This window comes from Panonychus citri, unplaced genomic scaffold (genome assembly GCF_014898815.1).
Source record: "Panonychus citri isolate SS breed McGregor unplaced genomic scaffold, ASM1489881v1 Contig00144, whole genome shotgun sequence".
In the NCBI taxonomy this organism is placed as follows: Eukaryota; Metazoa; Arthropoda; class Arachnida; order Trombidiformes; family Tetranychidae; genus Panonychus; species Panonychus citri.
In genome coordinates, this window is record NW_026515549.1 from 541771 (window position 1) to 564458 (window position 22688).

General features: G+C 30.6%; 1 protein-coding gene across 1 annotated transcript in view; it reads right to left on the reverse strand.

Annotated features, from left to right (window-relative positions):
• Positions 1 to 22688, reverse strand: part of LOC128396373 (serine-rich adhesin for platelets-like) — a 62114-nt gene that overhangs the window by 34719 nt on the left and 4707 nt on the right. The window contains 1 exon segment of the mRNA XM_053356940.1: positions 17368 to 17473. Coding sequence (XP_053212915.1) covers positions 17368 to 17473 — 106 coding nt within the window.

Genomic DNA, 22688 nt, shown 5'->3' on the forward strand with positions numbered 1-22688 from the left:
TAATACAATTATTATTACTGAATATATCTCACTAACTATTAACCTTTGTACAACAATCAACACACTAATCATCAAATACGTTTGATTGGTTCGGTAGTTAGTTAACTAATCAACTTTTTTCTACATCCAAACAATTTAGTCAATGGTAAGAGTTATTTGAAATGTGAGAAAAAAATTTTTCTTCGAATTTTTTTTTCAATTTCATTCTTACATTTCGTCTCATTAAATTCATAGTAAATTATATTAATACGTTTCCACACCAATGTAACTATTACAATTAAGCTAATCGTTAATTCCCAAAAGTTTGACTTCATTTCACTTTTTTTTCACCTTCAATTTTCACCCACCGGTGGAAGAAGGCAAAACCCACTCGGTGTACTATTGCTTACTGATTGTTGCCGAGCTCACAATTACAATAATACAAAATTAACCTCTTCTAATTTAAAGGTTAGATTAAAGATCAAAGGTTTAAATTGTCTTACAGTTAAATTGGGAATTGCAATGATTAATATCAGTGAATTTATCCCTAATCAAATTACTTGCAACCTTTTTTTTCAATTTAAATTAACTTGGAATCATCTTTTCCATTAATCTTGTTGATTTTAAACACCTTACATATTGAGATTAACTTTAATCCAATGGATTAAGATTACTTTTTATTTCTCATGTACAATTTATATCTTGTGATTTATCATCATGATACGAAATGATGATTAACCTTTTTGGGAGACATTGAAGATGAAGGAATAATCAATTCCCGATTCTCGATTATCCTCACCATAGATTCACACAGATTCATTGCTACCTGTCCAATGATGATGCTATTTTTTACTCTCTCTCTCTCTCATCATCATCATCATCTTTCTCAGATTGTAAAAAAATTCATTCACATATTATCACATTTCATCGAGTCAACAGTTATCAATGGAAACTGAATAACCATGAGTTTCAATTTTTCCACTTGTTCATCGTTCTAACGTGATAATATATTCACTTGGAATCAATTCACACCGGAAATAACGACGGTTGATGATTAAAATTAATTCATAGTAATCAACTTTTCTCCTTCTCTCCAATCAATCATATCAATATCTACAATCAATTGGTAATATCATTAACAATTGATTTTATCATCAACAATAATGATGCTGATGATAATCAGTAACCTCTTGTACTGCAAAGTTTGTGCTTTTGCATTATCATTATTAATTCACATGGAAACTCTTGTATTCGGTTAATTAAATTTACTAATGATAATTGATTAACCTATTGCAATTCAAATTACCTTTGCAATTGTGTAAAAAAAAGTTTGCAATGAGAAAAAAACTCAGCAAAAAAGATGAGAGGGTTTAATGAAGTGTAACCTGTTTTTTTACTGTAAATTTTATGTTCTTTTGACTCTTTCAATGTTGATTATCATTGATGATGAGCCATTAATATCACTGGATTAACATTGATTGTAAATTGTCTGATTGCTGATTCTTAATTCATTCAGACTCAGGGATCATTAGATGATTATGTGACTTTCACTGATCCATGATCATCTTAAGGAATCACAATGATAATATTACAATGAGCATAGGAAAAAAAGTTCTGAATGAAGGTTAACTGTAATTGGAAAGAGTCAAAGTTGATTGCTGTTGATTGTTAGATAAACAATAAGAATAGAAAAAAAAGTTTCGAAAATTTTTTTATGTTACTGAGTGGAAAAAAATTCACTCGAATGTATTAGGTAACAATGTAACTTAGATTGGAGGTGGAGAGGGAGGGTGAGATTCTAGGGTGAGGGTGGATAAGGAGGAAGAAGAAGATGAGTTGAAATTCCGTTGGTGAAAAGAAAGAATATAAAAAATTCTTTCAGATGATGAGAGATGATGAGAAGAAGCCAAAGGTTGAAGGTGGATAAATGAATGAGAAGTGGGAGGTTGGTGATGATGATGATGAGCAGGAGGAAGAGGAAAAGATATGAAGTGAAAGTGTAACAATAATCAAGAAGTTTTTTTCTTGTTCCTCTTTGAAAAAAAGTCAACAGGAAACACAATGAGAACAGTTGAAAGGGTGAAGATGAGGAGGAGAAAGATGAAAGGATGAATAATGAAAAAAGATGAGGATGCTAAGGGGTTGGGTGAATTAACTGAATTTACTATTATGATGATTATTAATATACTTCGGGTTAGGACCTTAAATGGGACTAAACCCTCACCCAGGGGAGATTCAATTTCCCGAGGGTTAAGCCTTTTGTTACCTCTTCTCATTTTCACTCTTTGATCAAATATTTTTTTCTAATCTCCATCCTCATCATTTTCTGTTGATGTTTTTGGGTTGATGGCATTTCTCTTGTTTACTCCTTTTCGTTTTTTCTTCTCTCTCTCCATCATTATCATCCACTCACTCACACTCTCTTCTTCTGGGTAAGAGATGCAAAAAAATTCACGGACCATAAACTTTAATGAAGCAAAAATTCATTAAGCTCTATGAAAAAGCGATCAACCATCGCCAGCAAATATGTTCTCATGTTGTTGTTGTTCAAATGAACAACAAACAACAATCTTGCTAACAGATAGTAACACCAATGGTGGGGTGGTATTCAGATTCTGTTTTGTTCATTTTACGCTAATTCATTTCTTTGAATATTAAATATGCAAATTGCAAGATTTTTTACTTGCAGAATTTTTGTCACAATGAAATTGTTTCCATGAGATCAATGAAAATGGAATTCTTAAGGAATGAAATATGAAATATTGTTCATCTCTCTTCGTGATCAACGATTTTCAATTCTTAATTGTTAGTTATTCAACCGCAATTACACTTAGGTAAACAATTGCGACTGTGAAAGGGTTCAAGTGCTTAAAATAACAATCAAATTTTATCATTTCTCTTGCAATTTGTATTCTGTTTTCACTCATCAATCTGAATCTCGTCTTTATCTTCATCATCCTCGTTATCGTCATCCTCGGATTGTTTAGATTGTATTATCTCTGGTTTGTCTCTGTCCTCACTCTCTGTAAATTGTTTACATTGAAAATCTTATGTAAACAAGACGAAGAGAAAACTTTTTTCACATTTTCCATCTTTCGACAATGGCCTTTGAACAGTTTTCACGAACTAAATTAAGCACAACAATCACACATCAATTGGGTTTATTGTTATCTCAAAAAAAAGGATAAAAGGCAAATAAAAACGGAAATAGTAAAGATGAGAGATGTAACTCTTTTCCTATTGCCACCATTCACATGATGATGATCATCATCATCGTTCAGGAAGGAAAAGAATGATAAAGAAAGATGGAAAAAGAGACATTAGAAAGACAATTGAAAAAGATGTAAAAATGCAACAAAGAATCAACTTGAAATCGACTTGTGAATCAACAATCAACTGATAAACTTGTCAAATAACAAGAAAAACAATCAATTGATCACAATAAACAATTTAAGTTGCATAAAGAGTAACAAACATCAACAAATACCAATGAAAAGTTTAATGCAAAAAAAATGAACAACAATCAAAATTGATTGTGATTATTGTTTTACCTCTAAACCCAGAAACAACTACAACTACTAATTACTTGATTAGTGATAATAAAATAAACGCACAATTTAATAACAATTGAATAAAAGTAAAGGTAACCACCAATAATCAAGGGTTTAATGATATTAATAATGATGATAATGATTAACTATGATAACCAGGTAAAGGTAAAGGTTTCAATGGTGCGAGACGAATGTCGACAAGAAGATGAGGAAGATAAAATAGACAGAGGAAGATGATAAGGGGGAGTAGGAGAGAGAGAGAGAGAGAGGAAAATAGGGAGTGACAGATGAATAGATGGAGTTAAAATAGACTATCAACTAAACAAGGTTAGTTTAATTGTTATCCATAATCAATTGTGCTTCTAGTTTGACTATTTTACCTTGAAACATCAGCAGAAAATATTAGTTGCTTTTTGCTTGTTATTATCATTGTTTTCATGTTGTTATTGGCTTGTAGTTGATTGTTGTTGCTGCTTTGACGATTAACTTAAAAACGATCAGTTAGCCTTGGCCTTTTCTCGTGTTTCAATGTGTATTCATGAAGGAAAACAACGAGAGAGGGAAATCACTTACAACGTTAGAACGGCGAGATAATTTGTTTCAACATTCGACTTCCACTGTGAGACCAAAAGACGTATAATTATAAGGTTCATTTTCGGCTTTAAAATGGGACAAACTCGAATAATTTATCTTTAGAACTTTTTTCTTCTTATTCTCTTGGAAGAATTTTTTTCTCGTTTTATATTTGTGCCTATCTTTTTGTGATCTTTATGCTTATATTAGTTGCTAAGACTGTCGAAAATTCTAAGTTGATTGTTATTGTTATGATTAAGTTTTCATGGAAATAGATTAATCAGAATTGATTGTTATCCTTGATTCTTAGTTTAGTTTGTTAATTTTCTCATGGTTATCCATTGACACCATCTCAATGGGATGTCAACCTTGAGAAAGTCAAAAAAAATATTAGTTTTCATGATAAAAATTCAATCACAGATCAAATTTAACTCTAACTAATATTGATAATCATGAATCTCAATGAACCTTTTAGACGATCATGATCACCATGATTATCATAATTCAATTGAGTCTTTTCAATGAACTTTTTTCCCTCTTTACCACTTCGAAAGTGATATAACAACGCCCAAGTATCTCCACCCATCCACCCTGTCCCAAATTGTGATTATATGAGTAATATGATTATCATCAGATGATGATAATTGTTTATATTGTGTCAGTATAATCTCAATGTCTGATGTCACTTTTAATCACGATTTGGCTTCAATGATGATATCAATCAATTAGTTTGAATGAGTTTCAAGTTTTTTGTTAACAATGAACAAGTTTCAACAACTTTGCAAACAGAAAATTAAATGGAAACTGTCAAACCTTTTAAATTGCAGTTAAACTGTTAATGCAATTTAATTTAAATGTGAACAATCATGATAATCACTGTAATTTAAACCATGTAGATAAACATTATGGTTAATACATGTATTGAAAAGAAAAGGAAAACAATTAATGATTGAAATGCATTTGTAATCAATGAAAATGTTATTGTGATTATATGGATGTTAAGAAAGCATCTTAATTGTTATATAGTGATGATGATAATGATGATGATTAGGTTGATAAAGATAAAGAATGATGATGATGATGAAGATTATAAGGTTGACGGGTTTGTGGGTTTCGATTTCCATTAAATCCCCATAGATTGTCCATCTAAATGGATAAATATCTCTCTACTATTTACAACCGTTGCGAAGTAAACAAGATGAACATCAACTAATTAACTCGATTCCTTGTTGGATTATTTACAAGAATTTTCCCTTTTTTCCTCGGTGGTCATTCTTAGTTATCCACCGGTGGGATAAGAGGAAGAAGAGTAAATAAAAAGGAAAATGTTCTCTTGATGAAGTGTCCATTACATGGAGAAGAGGTTGAAATGAAGATGAAGAAGATAAAAGATGATAGAAGCCTCAAGGAAAAAGAATGTTATGTTAGGTTGACCCTTTGCTCCTTTTGCTTGACCAATGAATCGGAAAAATAGAAACTCTCAAGTAGCTTATTCCTCAATACCAGTAAATTCATATAAAAGTGACCATTCCAAGTGACCCCTCTAGGTTAATATTTTCTTTGCCTTCTCTTTGTTCATAAGATTCATCGGATATCATCCTCATCCTCATCCTCATCATCAACTAATCTTTTGTTAGTATTACTCTTGATTAAAGTTAAAAAGGCAATGAAGGATTCCCTTGAGTGACCAATAAGACAAATAAGGTAAGATGAAAGTAAACATGATGATGACCAAATGAGAAAACAGTGAAACTGAATCAGAATGATGATTAAAAGTAATCACAGGTTAGTTTACATCTGAGAATTGATTAGAATCGGCAAACTTTTTATTTATCATGACAATTTAGTAGCAACAATTTCAATTACAACGTAAACACCTCATTCATTATCATGGAATCAAGAAAAACCTTGATTGTCATGATGATGAATTGGTGATACTGAAAGAGTAAAGTAGCCACTTGACCATCAAAAGTTAAGGATTGGATATGGTGAGAGAGATTAAATTATCATCAACACACAATACAAATAAGGTTTGCCTTGAATTGTTAACTAAATTAAGGGTATCCCTTAACTTGATTCAGTAATTTAACCTCAGCCCACTTATCGCCCACTCTGGATAATCTTGAAGCATCCTCATCATCTTGGTCATCTTATCATCCTCATCATCTTCATCTTGTATCCTTTGGAATGTCAATTTTCAGGGTTCATTCTGAGTCTCTTCAGTCGATAGATAATCAATTGACTTCTTCTCCTTCCCATGAATATCGATTTTCATCTTCTTCTTGTATCAATCATTTTTCTTCTCATCATCATCATTTCCTCCTCCTCCTCTTCCTCCACCCACTCATCTTAATCATCATCTCGTCCGATTCTGTCAAATTGCCATCTTCAATAAACCATCAACAATCAATTGATTAATTTATCATTATGTTAATAGTTTGGATAAAATTGACAATTGATCATCATTTTAATTGGTCAACCATTTGAATGATAAAAAACTTGATTAACTGTGACAATTAAATTTGATCAAAGACAATCAATTAACTGAACCCTTTTTGATATTGAACAAAATATCAAATCAGGAACAGAAACAAATTAACAATTTAGTTAATATATTGTAACATGATTGATGATTAGTTGATTGAGATTTAAGTTAATGTTGAATTTATGATTTAATTTTGTTTTCATATTTTTTTTTAAATTCATTGAATAATAAATTATATTAACAAACAATTAACCTTGAAACAAAAGGCAAATCAAGATTGTTGGGCGGACATTGTTAATCATTATCATGATAAGTTAAATAATGAATGATAATTTAACAATTTGACCAATGGTCAACTGGTTTGATAAAGTTAATCAAGAAAAAAGTTAATTAATCATCATCATTATCAAGGTTATCATTTCATTGTTATCTCATAATTACACAAAAACAACAACAATCAAATGTATAAAATCATGTTGATGATTTGAAAAAAAAGAGATGCAACCTAATTGAAGGAGAGAAAATTGAATTGAGATTAAATTGTGATACACTAATCACTTTTGATTCTTTTGACAATTCGATATGTAATTAGACAATTAATCATGATTATCGGTGTGAATTAGTGTTTGATTAGTTGGGGATTAAAAGTCTTATATTTAAGTAAAATTAATCAAACCAGTGAAAAAACATCAACATGAAACAAGTTTGAATAGATAAGGATTAAGATGATGTTGGGACAGGTAATGTTTGTGTTAATTACAGTGCTTGGGATGATGAGGAAGATAAAGATGAGGATGATAAGATGATGAGAGAGAGAGAGAGAGTTTGGTAATGAGTTGTTGAAAGAAGATCAGATCTTAAACTAACTAAGGATGAGGATGAAAAGACATCTTCTTGTCTTCCTCATCCTTTTCACCTTCATCATCATTTGATTATCTTGAAAGCTGTTAACAAACAATTAATTAATTACTTAAATGTGAATCACTTAATCAAAAGTTAATTTATCAAAAAAACTTCGAAATTTTTTTTCTCTTTGATCTAATTAATTGTGGTTCGACTCTTAGGTTAATTTTTCATGCTTTTTGATTCAATAATTAGTTAATCATCTTCTCAATGAGTTGATTGAACATTTGATTGTCTCAATTAGCTTAAACTGTTTGAGTTGAATCAACTTTTTTTAACCTTTTCTTTTACCTCGATAAAGTTTCAATTTGATTGTAGCTAATTTACAATTTAAATAAACTATTGATTGTTGTAAATTTTGGCTTTCGTAACTATTATTGTATATATTTAACAATCAGTTGTTAGAAAGCAATCAAAATGAGTGAATAGATTAATGAGAAATCAATTTAATTGTTTAACTGTTGAATTGGTATTGAATCTTAAATTATGGTTCATGTTAATTGTTGTGAAAGACAACAAGAAATTATTATTAATCTTGATTGCGTGAGGTTGATTAAATTGATTGTTTTTTTATTACACTTTTTCTGGACACATTAATTGGTAGCAATTAGCTGATTAGTGGCGGGTTCATCATTTTTCATACAATTAATTGATCAAATTTAATTCCGATAATATTAAAGGTCTTAAATTGTTTGATTGATGATTAGAAAGATAATCAATTTAAATCCTATGTTGACATAGATTTGAAACTTGAAATTTATTCCGTGATGAAAGTCAATGGCTCTTGATTGTTGGTATAAATTATGAGGAAGCTTAGGAAATATGGATTTAAATTGTTGATCATCATCATGATTGCATCAATAATCATCATCACCATCACCATCATCATAATAGTGGGTGGGTGGGAGAGAGGAGTGATGTTTCCTCTCTGATTTTCACCAGGGTGGAAGCCTCAAACTCACCATGATACTTGGAGGGTTTTTAATTTCATTGAGAATGAAAAAAACTGATCAACATGAATTAAGTTTATCAATTGGTCAATTTAATTATGATTAAGATGATGAGACTTGATTAGAGAGGGTGGAGAGTTTAATTGCACAATTGTTTTGACATGTTATCATTATGGGGAAATGATGATAATGTATTGAAATTGTTTCAAGATATTGAGATTTAAAAGGTGGAGTTGCAAACGGATATCATGGTGAAAAGTGATATACACTGATTGTTGTTCATGATAACTGCTCAGTAGGAACTCATCCGGTCATCTATTGATCACTTAAATGGGTTTGGTCAAGTAAGTGAACATTTAACCGGACATTGATAATATTGACTTGGAAATCTTCATGGAGACTTGAGTAGTTATCATTGAGAATGATAATTCATGCAAAACAATCAGTTAATCAAAAGAGATTAATTTAAGATTTTATGTTATCAGAAATAGATGAACAACAAAAATTGTAAAAATAATTTTATCATCAGATGATGATGATGATAAAAAGTGGGTGGAGGAGGAAGAAGGTACAACATCCGGTCAATTCTGGGATTCAATCAGTCTCATGTAGAGAAATTTATCCAAATGCAACAATTTAACTTAATCAAAATGGATTAAACATTAATCAAGATAACTTTCACATTCCATCAAGTCTATTCAATATTTCATGAGATTTCAAGATGAAGATGTGAAACTTTTTTTTCCTCACAAAAAGACAAATCCAACATGAAAAAAATGATCATCATGAAGATTCAATGTTACATGAAAAATACATGTTACTTTGCAATATAAAAAATGACATGAAATAACAATGATGATGATGATAATCATCATCATCATCATCATACTCATAACAAGCTATTATTATGTCACAAAGGAGGTGATATTAATGGGAGTGGGAAACCAAGTCACGTAATTTAAATTGCTGAGGGAAACAATTAAGTTACTCGGCGACATGTTGACATAACGTTGACGGATAATTGAATTACTATGGACCAATTTGTTAATCACTTTAAAATTGAACGCAAATTAAACATTTGATTAATCAACACAATTAACTTGTAATCAAATCAAGAAAAATGTAATTACCTGTAAACAAAAAACATGAATATTAATGAAAAGAGATACAATTATTTTACAAAATGAGATTGATTAATAATCTGTTTCCATGATTACCTAATATTTACCTGGAAAAGTTAATCAAAAAGTTTTGTATTGTTGCTGGAAAATTGCAATTGTTAATCAATTGCAATTTAATTGCTGAAAAATGTAAAAGTTACTTGAAAAAAAAGTGTTTTTATTTAGTTTTCTATGAGAAAGTTAATTTGTTGTTAATTCCTTGATTATCCAACAACAATAATCCATCAAAATGATTAACTGAAGGTGTGCAAAGGTATTTAAATAGTTACAAAGGTGTGACTTTGACTTTGCAACTATTGAGAAACCCCTTTCAACTTTACCTGTTTATTGTTAATTAATGGAGTTAATTCACATGTTACCATCATCATGATGATCATCATCATCATCAGTATAAGACAATTGTGTTGACTGTAAGATTGTTGTCCAGGTAAAAATGGTGAGAAAGCAAAAAGCAAATCTCATCTCTCCACCTTCATTCATTTCTAATTCAACTCTCCACACCTATTTTGTTTAATCTTAATTGTAATTTATTTCATCATCATTATCATGATATCGTCGTTCATTTTCATTGCTCCTTATCATCATTATCATCATCTCTTTCATCATCTTTTATCATATCTCTTTGCTCCTTCATCTTTACAAGACACATTCACAAAATATATCAACCTTTTTACATCCATAGTCAAGTAGTAGGCAAGGTGAGGATTTAATTCATTCCTTTTTTATAAGGATCGGCTTTGGATAATCATCATTATCGTCAACATTTTCATCATTTTTCATTCATTATCAATGTATGAAAACATGATAAAAGTTCATAGGAAACTGAAAAGGGAGATGATCAAAAGAGGAGACAGAATAATAAGAAAAGAAAATGAAAACAAGGACAAAAGAGAGAGAGAGAGAGAGAGAAAATAAAATAAGTAGATAATGATGATAATGAGAGAGTAATCATCCGAGTGGTATATCCATATTTCTCTATCAAGGTGACTCCCTCATATCAAAAGCTCACTCCCCTTATCTTCCTCTTCTATTTTATCATCTCAAGCTCTCTAAATGTTATTAGGTCTTTGAGAATCCATTAAATAGATATACTTTTTGATGCTCTTTCCGCCAAGGTGTGGGTCTTGGGCATAACTAAACTATATGAGAGGTCAATCATTTATACCTTTCCCATAGCCCGGGGGCACATCTTACCCTGTGACACCCTAGTGTTGGCCATTAAATGGCGATCATGATGCTTATGATTGTTTCTTGTCTTGCAAGAGCAGGAAGATGCCTCTGTATTTGTTATCCTTCAATTAACATGCAAATTGGAAAAGTCACTTTTTTTTATCTTCATCATCTTGTTTTCTTACCATTTACAGCCAAATATCATCAACAGCAACATCAACATCCTATTGTCATGTTGTAAGTTGCTTGCTGTTGATGATGATGATTGTATAACAGAAGCAATCAGCTAAAATTTTAAACAATAATCAACATATTAATAGACAAGGTAGACAATCAAAATGATAGGTAAGTATAACAAAGAAATCAGAAGTGATGGAAAAGCAAGATAATCTTAAATTTACTGTTGCCCGCAATTTAATGTTATTTCAAAAGCTCATCTTCATCTTCATCTTGCTCATCATCATCATTATCGTCATCACAACAGCATAAACATTATCAATTGTGTGTGTGTGGGAAACTAAACCATTCAAATTAACCTGGTAAGAGATGATGATGATGATGAACAAGTCTCACTCACTTTGCTTACACATAACATGGTGAAAAACATAAGTTTGATGAAGAAAACAAGGGAAAAGTTCGTGATGTGTCCATCCCTTGATTGAAAGAGAGAAAGAAAGAGAAGATAAGTGATTGAGAGAGTCACAAAGTCTTGATAAAATCTCAGCTGGTTTTGTCTTTAGACGCTGACGGCATTGGCCTCAAGGTTCAAGAAGCTGTTCATCTTCATCATCTCTCTTATTGTTATTATTCATTCACTGATCAGGAACATGAGTCGGAATTTCAACCGGGAGCCGGATCAGTGAGAGTGAATTTTGAGAGAGAAGATAAAATAAATTCACCTGAGAGAGAGAGAGAGAACGATGATGATGATGATTAGATGATGTTGATAATGTTTACCAAATGATAATCGTCAACAATCAACGTTCCCTGTTATTCGTGATTCCATAATTCTCGTCAAAAGTTACCTGTAATTTCATCGTTGAGACTTTTTCTTTTTCTCTGTCTCATTCATCAATTTTTTCTATTAATACCTGTTACCTGTTTTTCGTTATATTGATAATTATCATCACATTCCAATTGGATTGTAATTAAATTTTACACAAAAAAATGAATATAAAACATTGATAAAAGTTTTTTTTCTTCCTTTTCTTCATCGTCTTTTTTTCAGGTAAACACGATGATCATTTCTGCTATGATTATATACATTTTGTGCACTCGAAAATGATATTAACATTCAATGCACGCAATTGATTAAAGTTGATACATTTAAATGCGTGAGTTTATTTGGTGACAAGATTTGCTTCCTCATCCTCATCATATTTATCATCATCAACATATGGTTAACCGTTATGATAATATTTTGGTTCATCACGAAATCTATTAAACATCATTTAACATCATCAACATCATCATTGCCCAGTTGTTGTTGTTGATCATCATCATCATCATTATTACATCAATGATGCGGATGAGGATAAGATAAACAAGATGATGATGATGATAGTTGATGAGGATGCAATTGAGTAACAAAATCAGTAACAAAAATCGCACAAAGGTGATTAGTTAATGAGAATGAAAAAAAAAACGTTCTGAAAGTAAATTAAAAGACAAAATCTTCCTGGTGTTCAAGTATCAGATATAATCAGATGATGATCATGATCATCACCGTCGCCTTCATCATTATCAAGATGATGATGATAAAAAGCAAAATATGAACAGAAAACAGGTAAGTAAGAAAAAAGAAAGAAAAAAAAACGATATTACCTGAGCTTCTCTAACGGAATTATAATTGTACATTGATAGCTTTTTACAAATCATGATAATAATGATGATGAAGATGATGAGGATGATGAAGACAGATCAAATCTTGCTCACACTCCTTAAGAAATCATGTCGTAATCTTAATTTTCCCCAGGGCATTTTAAGATAGATTCAGATACTTTTTTAGGATAAGCTCATCCGTCTTCACCGATTTTTTTTTCTTGTAAAAAAGAAGATGAAAAAAGAAAGAAATAAAATGATTATGATGATGATGATCATCATCTTCATCTTATCATCATCATGAAACATCAAAGGTGACACTACACACATAAGAGATACCTCTCAACGAAGCCATTCATTACATTTGATGGATTGATTTTCAGTTGAAAGTCAAAGTCAATGGATAAACATTGAACACGAGTAATCAAAAGTTACTATCAACAACTATACCTTGTAACCAATATTTTTGTTTATATTATCAACAATTTATAACTTGATTGCATGATGATGATGACTTATAATGATGATGATCAACAATCTTCAATTTTTTGCTTCTTCTTCATATAAACATGATACCTAATGAATCTAATAATAATAGTCTTAATCATTGACTGATCTTTTCTGGTACTTAATCATCATCATCAGCATCAAGAATGTAATCAAATGACTATCATGATAATCAGTTTTGTAGTTTAGGTTGATTACTTGGAACCAAATTAAATGAAACTTTTCTGACGAGTTAATTGAAGTTTCATTCAACTTTTTATTCAACTTGATCATTTTGATTAACTTTGACTTGGTGCCAAACTTTGATAATTACAATTTAACTCTGATTATAATTCATGACACTTTTTTTTCTTGCTTTAAAATTGATTGTTGGTGTTATTAAGATCATTATATAATTATAACTGATCATAAAATTTAATCACAAATTGATGGAAACGTGATTATCAACCTTATTAGGTGATTATCATTAGCTGATTACATGATAAAATTGACAAATATTTTATTACCTTACATGTTTGTGTGTGTGTCTGTTGATTGATTTGTTAATTGTTCAACAATTTTATCAATAGATTTAGTTTGCTTCCTTCACTTGTGAGACTTTCAATTCAAAAGAGAGAGAGAAAGAGATTTGATTTAATTGTCACTAATCATATAAGGCATTTGTCCTTGTTGTTAATTGTTGACTGTCATTTGATTATGGTGAAACTATCAAGCTAAATATGGTTAGTGATATTAATCATGGTGAATAAATTGCTGTGATCAATTTTTGCTTAATTCTTTTGCTTTGATTTATGATGAAATGAGATAATTACTAAAATGCTGCTGATTTATTGTATCAACACAATTAACAGTTACAAAAATCTGTCAACATGATGATATTGAACAGAAACAGATAGAAAATGTTACAAAAATGATCAGCTAAATTTCATGGAGACTGAAAAACTGAGTAACATGGCGATGCAAATTCAATTGAATTACATATTAATGGAATACAATTTACCAGTGAAAATGAAAGAGGAAACAAAATATTAGATAAAGGATAAAATTATCATCTTCTATCCATTGGAACTTTCTGATTCTCATGAGAATGGGAAAAAATATGACCATTCAATTCAAGTGATGTCCATAAAAATTGATAACAATAATGTTCATGTTCACCCTCCACTCTCACCTTAACCTCCTCCTCTTACCTTGTGCTCACCAAGTAATCAGATAATCTGAACATTGGATATAAATTTATATACATAAATATTGGAGTCAATTCTGAGTATGAAAAGTATTAAATGGACCCTGGGGCACAATTACAAAGGGAAACAGTTGTCAGTTGATAGTGAGGTGGGTGAACATCAAGTAATAGTATTTGCAAGAATCAACAGCATCAAGTAGGAGGAGGAAGAGGAAGATAATGAGCATGATGATAAAAGATGATAAAAGAAGAAGAAAAAAATACTAAACAAATTTAGAAAAATTTTCGGTTAAATTAGTTGGATCATTTTTTTACACACTAACATGAATTGTGAATGAGGATGAAAATGATGATGATGATGATGATGATGGTCAAAATATTCATTGATCTGCAAACATAGATGTTTGATAATGATGAGGAAAAGTGATGAGGATGAAAAATCAAGGAAGAGAAAAGTAAAAAAATATTTATAAGCTTTTTCTGAATCAATAGGAGAAACTTTTTTCAACAAATTGATTGCATTGGAGACAGGGAATAAATAAATTACAGAGGAGGAAGAAGAAGATGAAATATTTCATCATCATCACCTAGCATTCCAAGTGTATGATGATGATCATCATCATCATGATGATAAGAAAGAGGAAAAGAAAGAGATAAATTTCCAACTATTTTTGAAATAAAAAGTGTTTGTTATCAGTTAGAATGCAGAAATAATAATAAAGTATATAAAGGCTACTGAGTTGGTTCCTATTATTATTGTTGATGATAAACATTTTACACTTTATCATCTTCATCCTTATCCTCATCTTCATCATCCTCGTAATTTGTTTTACCCTCATCATCATCTTCAGTATCACTCAATCCTAGTGAATGAATGTCTTCAACTTGTCAGCATCATGTTTATATCCCGAGAGGAAAATTTCACTTGTCTCCTTTAGGTTTATATTAAAAATTGTTTCAATTTTCATCTCCATCTTTTCATCATCCCTTTACTTTCATCTTCATCATTATCATCTCTCTCTCTCTTTACTAGATATTAAGGTCAACAAATGAGAAGCAGAAAAAAACATCAATTCCAAAGAGAATTCAAGGTAAATACTCTCAAAGGTAAATCGCTGACAGAGAAGACATTTTTCTTGGAATAGGAACATTTAATATCTTATTGTTTCCATGGTAATAATTTATCTCTTCGAATTTTAAATTTTCTCATCATCATCTTCTTCTTATATTTTTTTATCTGCAAATATCTAATTCTCAGTTCTAAATAACTTTACTAAGTCTCCTGATATCATCCTAATGATTTACCGTGAGAATCCTGTTAATTATTACTGTTATCTTCTTGTTGAATATTTTGATTTCAAGATAATTAGTTGATTGTTACTTAACTGGTCAAACCTGCGACAAGTTGAAATAACCAATAATGAGTAGCTCGTAGTGATACTTTGTTCATGGTATGATTACGTTGTGATTTATTCAAATCGTTAGGATAATTGATTAGATTACAAAATGACGATTCTCCTAAATTTTTGAATCATTGTTAATACAGAAGATTATTAATGATTAATGAAATTCAAAGAAAAATAATCTCACTGGTAAGAGGAAAGACGAAGATGTTGATGATTAAATAACAAGGTTGTTACATTATCTTTTACCATAAATGAGCCAATGGACATCAGTAAGAACAAGATATAATCATGTAATATCATGAATCTTGATGATGAAGATAAACTAACCCGTTAGTTAAATTATCTGTTTGGATGATGAGGATCAACTGAGATCAGTTGGTTCATTATGTAGGGAATAAGGTGTAACATGAGAAATTCATGTTGCTGAATAATTTGTGACTCTGGTGAAATTTATCAGAGAGGATAAGGAAAAATGATGAGGATGCTGAGAGAAGCAATAATGTGAAAAAGATCAACTCAAAGTGACAAGTAAAGGGGAACAATTTTATCCATGGATTTTCAGTTCATCATCAACATTATGATTACCATGAAACTGAATAATAACATAATGGATAAGCATTTTTCCCTTGACCACCCTGACTGACCAATGGACATTATCATCTTACTGATAATCATCCTTTGCATCATTGAACTTTCATCAGAAGGATCAATCTCTTCATAATCTTAATGATACCTTTGGACAATGGATGAAGGGAAAATACATTTACCCTGAAAATGATCATGAATCACAATGAGAGTTCATTCCGATAAAATTGATTACTTTTCATTCATGTAAACTGATTAATCTGTTTTTACTATTAACAGATTAACTAAATAAATCGTTAATTGTTGATGAAGTTTTTCATTTCAAGTTCATCGACAATGAAAAATAAAACAATGAATCAATTAGCAAGAGCAATTAGTTTATTATCGTCAATATTTATCAATTGATAGAGTTGATTGTTTATATTATTATGAATAAAAAAAACAGAATCAACTGATTGTGATTAAGTGTAATTATTGAGGGTTAATGTTTATTCAAAGATGATTGAATAAATTTGAATCAATTGAATTGATGATTAACATTTTATCTTCTCAGGTAAAAAATTAAAGATAAACACAGATTAAGGGATGATAAGGATGAGGATGATAAATCTATCAGCTGAATATATGACTCAGGTCAATCGTGACTTCGTTCAAATATCATTCTCGGTATTTGATTCAATTTGATTAACATTAAGATAATAATAAGAAAATCAGATGAATCAAAAGTAGTTAAAGTTGATTAAGATTGATTTTCAAATGAGTTTTAATTCACCTTTTTTTTTATCTTCAATTGTAATTAAAATCTCAATCTTTCCACTTTCCTTTAATCCAGTACCATAATGATTAATATTTAAGGTGATAGTTAATGATAACTGTAACAATTAACAATTCAAACAATCGAGTAAATTGAAAAATCAAATATTCAATAATCTTTTCAATGATGTAACTTGAGGTTGTTTGATTATTGTGAGTAAATTATTACGTTGATTACAATTTAGTTTTGCGGTTTTGCATTTGAGATGGAGAGTTAATTAAATTGTTAATTGTAATTAAAGAAAAACAAAACTTACCATGATAGATCCAAGGATGATCACATGATGAGCATTCCCTGAATGAGGTTCCTTTGCCTGGAGAGAAACATTCACAACAGCAATTGCTTTTGGTACATTTGATTGCCTGTTAATTGTTGACGATAAAAAGATAAGCAATTAATTGTCAACGATTAAGTTTCATTATCAATTAGATGGACAAACATTATGATTGAATTGAGTTAATGATACATTAACTTGAAGTGCTTTTCCAAAGGTTAGTGGTCAGTTTTTTTGCTCATGTTTCGACCGATTATCAATGAATTTGAATGGAAATATGAATTTATGATAATCATGATAAGAAAAAAGAAAACAATGTAAACAGATTGATTGATTTTCTTGGACAAGGTAATATTTTTGACTCTTCCTAAAGGCTACATGAAATGTTATCTGGTTTCTTGAACAGATTCTGAGAATTGACAAGTCAGTGAATTATTAGAATTGAAGTTAACCAGTAACATTTTTCACCAAAAGATTCATCTTCTCATCTCAATGATTGAGGACATTTTTTTAAAGCATTAGACGAGTGATAGTTGACATTCCTGAGAGAGATGATTTGAGAGAGAGAGAGAGAGTCAGTGTGAGAGAGTGAAGGTGGAAGAGGAAAAAGTTTTTTAAAAGAAGAGAAAGTAACTGGGAAAGGAAAAAATTTTGTTTCTACCATGGATCTGGATTGAGGAAGTTTGTTTTACATGATCTGGAAACAATCAAGTAATGGTGTGTTTCAAAATACAGAGAGAGAGAGAGAGAGAGAGATGATAATGCTGATGATGTGGAGGAAGATGAAGATGATACTATCGAGGGTGAAGTTTTTACAGTTTGATATCTGGTTTATGATGGAAATTCAAATTGAGGAGTAAAATTTAAAAACATCATTTCACGGTAATTTAATTTCTCGGCGACTCTCACCTTATCCTCCACCACCATCACCTCAGCCACACTTTAAGTATCATCTTCATCTACAATGGAAGAAGAGAGAGAAAAAAGCAAAGTGAAAAAGATCATATCATGGGAGCAATAAATTGTATCTTCTACAGTGACATTGAAATTTCCTTGGAGAGAGCGAGAGGGAGATGGTGGGGTAGAGTGGGTGCAATGAGATGAGATTCAAATGTGAAAATATTATGATAAAATTGAAAAAGTGTTGGGATGGATCATGAGAAAGGTTGGAAAAGGTTGACTTTCTAATAGTTAAATTGTATGTTAATTTAATTTAATTCTAGTTTCAATTGCATCTCTTTTTTTTGGTGTCAATTATTGAAACAAGAAACCGTTAGGTTACAGTTACATGGTTTACATGAGATTAACATTGAAACCAATTTGATTAGAAACTTTTTTATCATCAAATTGAATCAATTTTTTGCCTTTCCTTTAATCATAACATTGTAACAATATAATAACTTGATTACATTTTCAATTGAAAACCAAGGATTCTAATCTTTCATCTGATCAATTATTAACAATTAAGAGAAAAAGGAGACAAATAGTATCCCAGAAACATAATCAAATCAAGAAAATAACAACAATCAAGGAAAATAAATCCAAATATTAAAGGAGAAAGAAAAAAGTTAAGCAATGAGAAATTACTATTAATAATGAAAAGCTATTGGCGATTCTTAATTTTTTTGATTGTTGTTTATTAGCTAATTGTGATTATATATCATTTATTATGATTAGCTGATTGTGACACTTTGAGTGTAATAACTGTTTCTGATTAACGGTAACATTGGGAAGCTTATGCTTAATGTTATTATTGTTTGTTAGCATCTGGGAGTTTTGGGTAACAGCAATTTATTTTTACTATTGGAAGATGAGGATGAGGATGAAGAAGATGAAGAAGATGATGAAGATGAAGATGAAGGTGGTAAGATGATGGCGAAAATAATAAGACAATAATAAGAAGAGAAAGTTTTTCTCTTCCTACACCGATGATATAACTGTTTTTCTCTCTTGGCTACTAATGTCTTGTTCTCATCTTTCTCATCATAATGATGATTAGGATGATGATGGTCTGTTGTTCTTCCATCTATTAAATAATAGATGACAGAAGATGAGAGAGTGAGTGATAGAGAGAGAAAGAGTCATGGATTACATGCATTGCTACACCAATATCACACAATATTTATGATATTAGTCTAACCCCGTACAATTATTTTCTACATGGTGTTACCATGCTTGGAATTGACTGAGTTAGAGGAAAGATGATCATCAGGAGGAGAGATAATGATAATGATCATGATCAAGATAAAATGAATCTTTCTAATGGATTTTGTGATAACACTCAAGGTGAATTAAGTATTTATTTATTACATGATTATGGTTTACTATTTATAATGAAACATGAATATAATTGTGAAGGTTAATCAACTTGTAGATTTTTGTACTTTTTTCATTATCTAGTTTCATTAGATTTCATCGAAACTGTAACTCCAGCTAATTATTTGTTTACAGTTAATTGTCAAGACGATTGATTATCTATTAGCTAAGGTTAAGATGCTCATTTATTCAGCTCTTCATCTTGGTTCTTCCTTTGCCTCTTTCATTTCCCTTTCATCTTTTATCATCCATCTTCCTCTTCATCCTTTTACTGAATTCATTTTGATAGTAACCATTTTTCAAGATCAACCTGACATTTCAATGGATCAAAATTTTATCTGAATATCCATTCAGACTGACCACTCCTCTCAAATGGAGAGCATCATTTCATCCTCATCTCTATCATCAACCATCATTAGTTAATCAACAATTGACAACAATCAAGTTAAACTTCATTTCTCCTTCCAATTCAATATTGATTCTGTGTGATCAATGTTTCCTTGCACGCTGCTTATTTCAGGTCGCTAATCAAATGATTAATTGTTTCTCTCTCGTCATAGTTTTTTTACATCATCTTTTATCTTCTTTCTATCATCATTACCATTGAACTTTCCATTTTTTCATCTTTCAGAATTATAATCGGATTTAACATGAAAAGTTACCTAAGAATCTGCATCATCAACACAATCATCATTATCTTCCCTTTGGATTGTATCACTTTTAATATTAATAACGATGAAGATGAGGATGAAGATGAAGATGAAGATGAAGATGATGCTTTCATAGCTCTCTGTCATTTGTCAACGAGTGAGACTTGAGGGAGAGTCTGGAAAGTGAGATAAACAATTTGTGTAACCGTGAAAAAGTATATATCAAAATTTACTTTCTTTGGTCTCTTTCTATCTTCCTTTTCATCATTATCATCATTCTCACTAACTCATTTCTCCCTCTCTTTCAAATGTTTCAATATGAAATCGGATTAACAGAAAAACAATGAATCAAAAATCATAATCATCAACCTTAATCATTAGAATCAATGTCAGACTGTAATTCATTTGTATTAGAAAACAAAATGGAAAACATTTTACTCATCATCATTATCATCACTCTCTTCATCATCTTCATCCCTCATTATCATCACTGTTGACTTTATCCTCATCATCTCATTGTTATTTTAATGACAATCTTTCACTTCACCAACATAATCAACCCACGAGGTTTTTTTTTCTCATCATACCAACACAACTAATCACAATCATTATTAGTACAATTAATTGGCTTGAGAGAGAGAGAAAAGGGAGAGATGATACAAGTGGATGATCCCTTGTTTTCATTATATTCTCTCCTCCTTCTTCTTGATCATCATCATCATAATCATCCGCATCTTCCTCCTCCTTTTTTACTCTTATAATTAGAGGGATCTTCTCTCTCTCTCACTCACTCACTCGTTCTCTCTCTGAGTTTACAACATCAATTACAATCTCATTGTGTCAAAATGATTGGCGTAGAAATTAAGTAAACCGCAGATGAACATTTTCCTAAACAACAATCAACAAACAATCAACTAAACACACAACATGCAAACAAACAATATGATAAACAAATACTAATCATAATTTAACTGACAAAACAACAAGGCAACCACAACAATCAATTGTAATCAAATTATTAACTATTGTAATTTGGTTACATTGTTTTACTCAGCAATAAATAGTTAATGAATTAACTTTGGATTATTAATTGTATCTCTCTCTCTCTTTCTTTATCACTTTCTAAATATACATGGATATATATTTAATTATTAATTTTTCGCAGCAATCAACATGGGAATTAATTGATTACCACAGAATGAGTGAATTTTTGTTGAATAAACAATGTTAGTTATGGATATTATTGTTGTGGTTGATTGTTGAACACTTTGATTATTTTTTCATCATAATCAGTGTAATTTAATACTCAGGTTTCTGTTTTTTTTTCTGTAATTGTTACTACTGAATTTGTTTAAATTAGTTGTGATCAATTGTGCTGGATTAATGTAGTGTAATAAACATTATCATATTGACAAGTCTATGTCTTCATTGACTGACAATGTCAATTGTAAAGTAATATCATCAAACATTATCATCAATGATATGATTACATTTGGTTGTTTGTTGTTTACAGATAATGTTGATCATTTGATGATGATGATGATGATATTACTGACCATTGAATATTGGCAAATCACTGGACCAAAGAAAACAATAATCCTATGAATGAATTAAAGATGGACAATAACAAGATGAAAGGATAAGCACAAGACGACACCAAGCAACAAGAATAACAAAAGATGAAGTTGTTTTCAATATAACCCTTTGGGAGCTATTCCAAGGTCCGTCCATTGACGGCAACGACCGCGGTCAGTTTATAAATAGTTGGTCATCATCATCAAGGGTTAATATTATTGATGCTTTATCGCCATTATCATCTTGGTGTTAGGTTATTTGTAGCCTTTGATTCCCCCTGAGGAACCATATCGGATGAGGAGAGAGAGAGAGAGAGAGAGAGAGAGAAGAGGAAGATGAAAAAGATGTAAGAGCAAAAGGCCATCCGATTTCTCTTTCTTTCCATAAAGAAAGGGAAATAAAGGGTGATGATGATGATGAAGAGGTTTCACCCAAGTCTATTGCATCCGCCTTGAAGCGCATCAGAAGATGGATAAAATTGTATAAAAAAAGATGAGAAAACCCTTTGGGGTGATACATCAAGCATCAATGATCATGATAATCAAGAGAAAGAGGAAAAAGGAGAGATGATGAAGGCAGACAGAAGTGGAAGTTGATGGAAATTATGATGGAGATGATGACCATAGTGAAATGATGGCTGATGATGAGAGTAAAAAGTGGAAATTAACAAGAAATTGATGTCGGTTCTGTTTTTGTACATTAACAAGATCATTGATGTTGGTCAAGCTTTTTTTTCACTTTCAGTTTCTTCCTTTGCCTTTG